This window comes from Boleophthalmus pectinirostris, unplaced genomic scaffold (genome assembly GCF_026225935.1).
Source record: "Boleophthalmus pectinirostris isolate CB_2022bp ecotype Guang Dong unplaced genomic scaffold, ASM2622593v1 HiC_scaffold_6, whole genome shotgun sequence".
In the NCBI taxonomy this organism is placed as follows: domain Eukaryota; kingdom Metazoa; phylum Chordata; class Actinopteri; order Gobiiformes; family Gobiidae; genus Boleophthalmus; species Boleophthalmus pectinirostris.
Window position 1 is genome coordinate 17,251,726 of NW_026571447.1, and position 9,979 is coordinate 17,261,704.

Genomic DNA, 9,979 nt, shown 5'->3' on the forward strand with positions numbered 1-9,979 from the left:
CATTCTTTTGAAAGAAACTAGCTCCTTCAACTTCAAGTCATTATGGTAAAGGTTTCAGCACATGGAGCAGAAAACTGAAAAGCTTTATTTCGAAATTCAGACCTAACCCTAGGGAATGAACAATAAAAACAGGCTATAGGCTGTAGGTTATAGGCACCAGGGTCTTAACAATATGCCTTTGTAGGTAAGAGGGGAGCTGACCAAGAATACATTTGTACATAAGTACAAGTGCTTGAGCCTTCTTGTGTGTTGGTCCACCCCACACTGGTGTACAGCACAAAAGTGTGACACTGAGCACTCAGTGATGAACCACAGCTCCATGAACACAACTGTAAGGCTTTTGCTAAACAAGTCCCTCTCAAATAGAATAACAGTCATAAAGTAGCAATAGTCAACTGTTTTTTCAGTTACTCACACTCACTATTTATGTTGAAAATCAAACTCCGAAGGACAATGAATGCTCGTATTGAATAGAGGCTCCTAAAAATGTGGTGTTTCAATCCATTTGGTATTTTTTCTTGAGTTTACAGAGTATTTTTTAGATGTTTTTTGTCTGGGTTTGTTATTGTGTGTATCGTGTTACCATGGTAACTTATGAACATTCCCCCAATAGAGCTACATGTAGTACACCCCCAGCATGATGTCACTGCAAAGTATCAATAATGAAACAGCACTAACAGCATAGCTCCCACCCAACACACTGACCTCCCTGTACAGGAACTAGATGTACCTCATTTTGTACATAGTTTTGGAGTAATTCTAAAGAAAACAACTAGACAACTGAACTTTATTTTCATTTGCGTTTTCTTCTGTCTTCTCTCAGCCTGTCTGCAGAATGGCCTCTAGTTTACTGCAGCTCTAATCGGGACTGGACCACAGCAGGATGAATGTGTCTGAGGGGTCCCCCTACAGAGAGGAGACGCTGTTGAGTAACTCATCATGGGGAGAGTACTCTCACAACTACACCCTGGTCCCTCCACTTATGTCTGACAAGAGTGGGACATCCAAGCCAGCAGCATGTGAGCAAATGCACATCGCTATAGAGGTAAGTTAAGTCTTATGCACTGAGCAACTTTTTTGGTGGAGGGTCCGCTACTTGCTTGTCTCCATGGAAATGTTATTGCTTTGCCTGGAATGTTCCATGGTATGACATTAAACACATATATTGCATTTATTTATCACAGGTGTTTCTATGTGTGGTTTTCACCCTGGTGACAACCACACAGTGGACCAGCTCTATGTTCTCCATTGGGTGCTCAAGGGTTGATGGGAGTTTGCCCAACCAGTCCACATGTGCTTTGTGGTTCTGGAGAAGGCATTTGACCGTGTCCCTCATGGTGTCCTGTGGGGGGTGCTCTGGGAGTATGAGGTTCGGAGCCCTTTGCTAAGGGCTGTCCGGTCCCTGTATGACTGGAGCAGGAACTGTGTTCTCATTGCCGGCAGTAAGTCAGACCTGTTTCCAGTGCATGTTGGACTCCGCCAAGGATGCCCTTTGTCACTAGTTCTGTTCATTGTATTTGTGCATAGAATTTCTAGGCACAGTTCTAGGCCGGAGGGGGTCCCGTTTGGGGATCACAGGGTCTCATTTCTGCTGTTTGCATCATCAAACCAAGACTTGCAAGATGCACTGGGGCGGTTTGCAGCCGAGTGTGAAGCGGCTTGGATGAAGATCAGTTCCTCCAAATCCAATTCCATGGTTCTCGACCGGAAAAAGGTGGCTTGCCCTCTCAGGGTGGGTGGAGAGTCCCTGCCTCAAGTGAAGGAGTTCAAGTATCTCAGGGTCTTGTTCACCTATGGTCATGAGCTTTGGGTAATGACCGAAAGGACAAGATCGTGGATACAAGCGGCCGAAATGAGTTTCCTCCACAGGGGCCCTGGGTTCTCAGTTAGAGATAGGGTGAGGAGCTCAGTCACCCAGGAGGAACTCGGAGTAGAGCTGCTGCTCCTCCATGTCAAGAGCAGCCAGCTGATGTGGCTCGGGGCTCTGTTCTGGATGCCTCCTGGACACCTCCAGGCATGTCCCACTGGGAGGAGGCCCCGGGGAAGACCCAGGACACACTGGAGGGACACGCTGTCTCTCAGCTGGTCTGGTAACACCTTGGAGTCCCCCACAGGAGCTGGAGGAAGTGTCCAGGGTGAAGAAAGTCTGGAAGTCCCTACTTAGACTGCTGCCCCGGATGCCCCGGAAGCGGAAAAAAATGGATGGATGGAGGTGTTTCTATTGCTCAAAAATAAAATTACTCCTTCTGTGAATAGGGGTGACTCTTCACAGATTTGAATTGTATCAAACCTTAAAGTTTGCGTATTGTAATGTTTTAGAATATATTTACTAGTTATTTGAACAAAACGCAATTGAGATTCAGTGTTTCCTACAGATTTGAATAAATGTGTTTACTACCATTTTTGGAGTTTCAATGTCAGTTAATGCCTCTAATCCACTTTATTTATTTATTTATACTGCCTTATCAAGAAACATTAGTATAAAACATTGCTGCTTTAGATATTTTATTGCTCACCTTTTTTTAGCAGTGCACAGTTAGAACTTTGCCATTTATAAAATACAGTTGAGCAGGGTCTAAGTGAATACTTCATTCTGGAAACTCTTCACCTTAATGAAACCTTTCATTCTTCATGTGCTGTTATCTGTCTGTCTAGACTGTGTAATAGAAATGTTTAAAACTTTCCTTTGTTTAGTTTCTTCTGCACTGTGTGGCTGTGTCTTTTTCCAAAAACTTGAGAAAAGTGCAATATTCTTTCCTGGTATGATTTATTGTTTTCTTGGGATATTATCCACAAAAGTGATTATCTGTGTGTCTGTAGGTTTTCCTGATCCTGGGAATAATCTCTCTGCTGGAAAACATCCTGGTGATCACAGCGATTGTCAAAAACAAAAACCTGCACTCACCAATGTACTTCTTTGTTTGCAGGTAAGCACCAATAACACTGAAACTCTAGGTGACACTCTGACATATTCATAGAAACAAGCAGGTGATGCGCAAAAAGTTACGATGAAAAACAAAGGGTACTCTCAGTACTGAATGACCTTAAATGTATCCTTACTTAAAGCCTCCATACGTAACTTTTTAGCCATAAAAATAGATTTCTATTGCACACATAATTAAATCTATTTTTTGAGATTTCTACCATGTTATAACATTGTTCTCTTATCAAAAAAGTTTTTCGAGTTTTAATTTTAAAGATCTCTCTCAGGCCCTGTTTGAACCCTCCATACAGTTAGCTGTAAGATTCTGTCTAATTAGTGCTCAGCCTACAAGCCTATGTCACCCATGTTCCCACATGACAATTCTCCATAAATATACTGTACATTTAACTGAGGTACACAACAATTTGACAAACCTGATGCAGTGTGCAGCAGTTTCATTAGCGTAATGCACACTGATTGTGTTGTGATAGTGCTCTGAAGGGGGAGTGATTTAACGCAGGGAGCAAAGGAAGGAAATAGCAGTTTTAAAACAATAAAAGGTAACACAATAAAGGTAACTATTTTATTTACATAACAGATAGTAAAATACCCTTCTTTACTGTTGCCTATATACTGTATTATTTCTTAAAGCTATTGCTTTTCTATATACAGTATGTATTTGTATATTTGGACAAATAAAATGGTATATCAACAACTTAAAGTGAGTGATGTTAGTGAAGCATGTCTAAAGCAGCAGAAGACTTGGTTACATAAGCTGTGTGTATAGTAAGGATTTCTGTTTGGGGCTTTAAATAAGACCCACTTACGCTTTTAACCCACTTCCAAGTTTGGTAAACCATCCAAGTATCTTTAAAAGGAAAGATCAAGCTTGTATCCCTGGTTAATACACACCGGACTGCAGATCTAATTTGCCCATCAGCTGTCGTGCAGTAAGCAGTCTGTAACTGCATCGTCAGCTGCCAGTTAAATAGAGGTTTAAATGCTTAAGGTAAACTAAGCTGATGGCCCATCTTCAAGTAGCGGCCGGGCTAAAGGAAATTAGTTTTACATGAACTTATAGTGAACTAGACTTTTCCTTCTCTTTTAATTAATGGGAGCTCTGTAAACAGAATACCAAGGATACGGTTAAATGAAAGCATAATCCTTTTGGTCTTGCAGTCAACATTTTATTTTTTCAGACCAAAGTTTAGTCTTCCTCAGAGGGGTCGCATGGTGTTTCTGGAATGTGAGTTTTTACTGCTGGAGACTTGATGACAGCGCCATCTGCTGTTAGACATCAGGATAGTACCCAAGGTGTGTGAGAGTAAAACGGCCCCCTCTTCCTGGTTTACAGATCGTGCTGTCGTCCAACACTAATAATAATAATCTTTGGGGCTTTATTTATTTGATTTTTGTAGAATCTTATAATAGCATATGTTATCATTATGCCTGTAGTCCACAGTTATAAATTGAAGGATTGTTGCTTAAAATCCCAATCCCCCTCCTTTTTTTATTTTTTTTTTACTGCATATTTCATGAAGATTTCATTTTTGTTCTCCTTGAGGGTTTCCAAGGCCAATTATCTGTACAGTAATGAGTCACTTGACATTTTTTTTGGATTCCTGATTCCTGTCCTGGTGAAGCCTGAGCCATCTAAAGCACATGAGATAATAAAGTCATTAATAAACTACCCAATCAATGTTTTGTTCTCTGTAAAAAGCTCCTGGCCTTTAGACTCGTATACTTCACAACTTTAATTAGTTCTTCTATGGATTATATGTGTAGCGTGTGTGCATGTGCCTGACATAGTCAGTGCAGTAAAGCTGTAAGAGACTGTGTAATGAGTCCCAGAGCCACATTCATTTGCACATTAACAAGTGTCAGCTCTACATGTGAAGGTGGTGACGTCATTCATGCAGGATACAGTATATGAATGTAACATGTGCCATTGTTAATGTTAGTGAGATCTATAGATTCAACTGACAATACGAAGGCATTATTTCTATTGGCAGTGAACAGGATGCACTAACCGGGATTGTGTTTTGGTGATTTATATAAATATCTAACATGTAACATGTATTTTTAAAAATATATAAAATACTATACTAACTAAATGTGAATGCTAATTGTGTTCAAGAGCTCAACTCCAGAGGCAGACAGTTAGTAAGAGTCACCAAAATGTACTAATATTTTTTTTTTAATCTGGAAAAAAATACTTGAGTTAAAAGTTAAACGGTGATTTGTTCACCGTGAGGCAACAAAATTATACATCTGTCTTTCATAACTTTGTGGCTTGTCAACGCCTGATCCTGTCAGATCTCAGAAGCTAAGCAAGGCCGGGCCTGGTTAGTACTTGGATGGGAGACCGCTGGGAAAATCAGGTGCCACAGTGGGGCAGGTGTCCTTAGGCAAGACACTTTATCCACATTAGCTAGTATGGAAGTGGTGTGTGCATCAGTGATGGTGGTGGTCAGAGGAGCTGATGGTGCAGACTGGCAGCCTCGCTTCTGTCAGTCTGTCCCAGGGCAGCTGTGGCTACAGTAGTAGCTTACCATCACTGAATGTGGAGTGAATGAACAATGAACTGGAAAGTGCTTTGGGTATCTTGAAAGGCACTATATAAATGCATTAATTAATTAATACTTGTTTTGAGCTCGAGTGATGCAACAATACAGTTTTGTAACGATTCATTCAATACATATTTCATCTCAATTAATCAATATCCATACAATTTCTATACATTTTAGGCCTCAGAAGAACAACAACATATGTGTCTATATTATCACTTTTTTCTTGCAGTGCTAAAGGTGTCTGGATTTGTACTACAAGTGTATTTAGCCACATGTTGTATTGTGAGGGTTGTATTGAATGACTGAATGCTATATGGGTAATGTTGCATCGATATTACAATTTACATCCATATTACAAGTTACAAGTTATCCAGTTCATTGCTTTACAGACCTTCAGTTAATTTCACATTAGTAGATAATTCTGCTCTGACCACTTCTTATAGAGATCATTTTGCATATCTTTGTGGGTATAGATGCAATGTTTCAGTGTGTGTGTGTGTGTGTGTGTGTGTGTGTGTGTGTGTGTGTGTGTGTGTGTGTGTGTGTGTGTGTGTGTGTGTGTGTGCGAACTTGTGTGCAGATTTCTCGAATAATAAAGCAGTTCTTTTGTGCTGCTGAAGTAATAGAAAATATGTGAAGGCATGACAAAAGGAGAAAATGATTTGAATGGCAGGTCTTTGATGATACCCAAGCCATCCGCTTCTTATATCTTATGTCCTCACATCTAATCAAAGAGTATACCCCCGGGTTTCTTTAACACAGTACCTTTGAACCACCTACATGGCAAACAAAGTTGTCCAGTGTACTTTCTCTCACTTAGTAACCATTAAATGAAGTGCTTTTATGTGTGTAATAGTTAAATTGGCTGTTTTCTGTGTTTTTGTCATGGATTAGCCTTTATACATCCTCAGGGAGTTCATTTTCCTCTAACTCATTTCACCCACCTTGCCTGAGTGAATGTGATTATATTATTAGTGGTGGTTGGAAGGGCTATTCTGAATTTCAATACATGTATTTCTTGAGTAATCTCTTGATCTGTTGAGTAATCGCACTGTCCAAATGTGATCCGTGTGTTTGTAGCCTGGCTGTGGCAGACATGCTGGTGAGTGTGTCCAATGCCTGGGAGAGCATCATTATTTACCTCCTGAACAACAGACAGCTGGTGGTGGAAGACAACTTCATTCGCCAGATGGACAACGTCTTTGACTCCATGATCTGTATCTCTGTGGTGGCCTCTATGTGCAGCCTGCTGGCCATCGCTGTTGACAGGTGAGACTGCTCCAACAAAAGGTTTATGAGAAATCACTACAAATATAAACACAGTCAATCATAATATTTGTCTTTTTCATGCTATTCATAAAAGGGCCGAGGGAAACAAATGCTGTCACATGTTTGTTCTTGTTTCCAGAATAGGAAATCATTTAATTATTGATAAAACAATTTTTAAAATAGTTGAAAATACTGGCAGAATACAATGACAAGGGAACACATTTTTGTTTGTTTTGGTGAAGACTCTTTCTCCTTGGTAATAATTATAATTTACTGGGTTTATAATTTTGTTATTTGGCCCACTTTTTTAAAAATTTCAAAATATTTTTTTTTTCTTTGCCAAGTCTATTTATACCGTAATACGGTGGTGTATTGCTATCACTCCCCAAAAAATATTTTGGCTCAGTATCACGTAATTACGTGATACTGAGCCAAAATATTTTTTGGGGAGTGAGAGCAATACACCACCGTATATTTATTTTTGATTTAACCATAGTAATTAACCATGTTTGAATGTTTAGTGGTTCAGAGTGTTTCAAGATAATGGCTTGCATAATCAAAATCCCAGTTAGTTGTTTCAAATCAGATTAGAGAATATGTATTATTTTGTTGTTGTTGTTTTCAAAGATGTTCACAATTTTGCCTTTTGATATCAACTTTAGATGGGGAAGTAAACAATGGTAATTTTTTAATGAAAGCTACTGTAACCCCTTAATTAAGAACACTGAACCATTCTTAAACAATTTCTTCATTATGAATTAAGTCCTTGTTCATCTGTTAAGGGTTATTAAGGCCATTTTAAAGTGGTGATGAAGTATATATCTGCACCAATGACAGTCTATTCAAATTCATTGCCTTTTACACAACTTCTCCAGGCTCATCACTGCATTCTGTGTATTTGTGTATTTCTGTTTGGAACATTTCTCATCACTCCTCAGGCTCTTTTTAGAACACAGCTCTGATGCAGAAACATCCATGGTCACTGAATTACCTTGTTTTTTCAATACTACAGCCTGTTCTCAAGTGGTTAAGGATGATGGCCCAAACACTGTCACTTTCAATACAGAAATTCAAACAGAATAGCAAAAAACTACAATTTGTGAGCTCCCCAAATCTAACAAAGAAAGGATTTCACACAAGAATGGTCTCAGCAGTGAGTACAAACTGTAGGAATATAGACTAAGTACAGATATCCACACTGTGAGAAGTGTAAATGTTTACATATTTCAGTACACATTTAGAGTTGGTGAATTTGCTATTCCAATATCTTTCAGTTTTCTTCAACATAAACATTTTGGATCAGATACTGCAAAATCTATTTTGTAGTTGATAATGTGTACATTTATATAATGCATTATCAAATGAATGAAAGAGCACAAAAACACTTGACAGTTTTGAATGAAAAACATCTTTTAGCTGAGATGAAATTTTGTTTAGGAAAAGTAAAATTCTGTTTAGGCTTTTGTGTGAGCTGTGTTGCAGATGTCAGTTTTCATTAGATAAATGTGCTTAGATAAATTTGCCAAAGTGATTGAAAAAGAAAAAAAGTATGAACTCAAATGTCAGACTGCATAAACCAGTGATTCTCTTTGGTGACAGAGAGCGGGTCTCAGTCTTCTGAGCTGCACTATCAAGTGAATGAAAGAGCAGAAAAATCACTTGGCAGAAGTTTGAGAGTTTTGATGGTCAATCTGGCTTTTGGGAGATGATTAATCTGTTTTAAAAAAAAATTTAAATGCATTTGCTGAGATAAAATTTTGTTTAGGAAAACTAAAATTCAGTTTGGAGTTTTGGCTTCCAGTTTCTTTTAGAAAAGATTTCAAAATATTATTGTTTGTTTTAAAGTTGTTAATGGCCTTTCCCTCCCTATTTGACTGAACTCCTGTCTGTTCAGAACTCAAACAGGGTCTTGAGGTCAAACAGCCAACAGTGCGCAGAGCTTTGATCTGTTTAAATCCAGGTTACAAACTCATCTTTTCAGACTTTTTTCTTTACACTCAGCAGTGACACTATGCACAGTTTGTTTTATTTCATTGTTCATGTGCATGTTCTTGTGTTGATGTTATTGGAAAGCACTTTAGTTACCTTGTGTGTTGTAAAGAGCTCTATAAATTATATTTGACTGAATAGAGACTGGATCTCTTCTTCTGTTCTCACAGGTACATCACTATCTTCTACGCCCTCCGGTACCACAACATCATGACCGTACGGCGCGCTGGCTGTATCATTGGAGGCATCTGGACTTTTTGCACAGGCTGTGGCATTGTTTTTATCATCTACTCTGACTCCACCCCGGTCATCATCTGCCTGGTGTCCATGTTCTTCGCCATGCTCCTTATCATGGCGTCCCTCTACAGCCACATGTTCATGCTAGCCCGCTCACACGTCAAACGCATCGCTGCTTTACCCGGTTATAACTCCATCCACCAGCGCGCTAGCATGAAAGGAGCCATCACGCTAACCATACTCCTTGGGATTTTCATTGTTTGTTGGGCACCATTTTTCCTCCATTTGATTCTGATGATTTCTTGTCCGCGGAATCTGTACTGCGTTTGCTTCATGTCTCATTTCAACATGTACCTCATTCTGATTATGTGCAACTCTGTGATCGACCCGCTAATCTACGCCTTCAGGAGCCAGGAGATGAGGAAGACCTTTAAGGAAATCATTTGTTGCTATAGTTTGAGAAATGCATGCAACAACGTGTGCGCGCTAACTGGTAAATACTGACAGCGAACGAGAAGGAAAATGGCACTTCAAGTACACTGCAGAACACATGTATCTGTCATGTACTGTATATACTGTACTATAAGTGTGTTGGATATAAGAAGATAAAAAAAAAAAAAAACAAGTGAAGACAAGACTGGACTTTTAAAGGTTCTTGCTGTTCTGTGATTTGTTGTTTATTAAGAACAGCACATTACCATGAAGATCTGACTTCAAGATATGATTTAATTGGGTGTATCTATGAATGTATCATTAGAATGTATTTAATACTTATCTTACCATATTTTTCAATGGCTGGGAAGGAATCTAGTTAACTGCATGTATTCATGTTAGCTTTCTTATGGATTTCAGTTTATATTATGTTTCTTTCAAACAAAACAGTACATGTACAAATAAGTGACAAAAGCATGATTTATGTGGTTAATTAACAAAGCTTTTATGGCAAACTCTGAAATTAGTCATCTTGCATCTTAAAACAAAATTAAATTCA

The 9,979-nt window shown here is 38.9% G+C and overlaps 1 protein-coding gene across 1 annotated transcript; it reads left to right on the plus strand.

Annotated features, from left to right (window-relative positions):
- Positions 1-883: 883 nt before the first annotated feature.
- Positions 884-9,492, plus strand: LOC110171594 (melanocortin receptor 5-like). Its single transcript, XM_020937329.1, has 4 exons — positions 884-1,045; positions 2,821-2,927; positions 6,574-6,762; positions 8,922-9,492. Exons 1-4 carry the CDS (start codon positions 884-886, stop codon positions 9,490-9,492), a joined length of 1,029 nt encoding a protein of 342 aa, XP_020792988.1.
- The last annotated feature ends 487 nt before the right edge of the window (positions 9,493-9,979 follow it).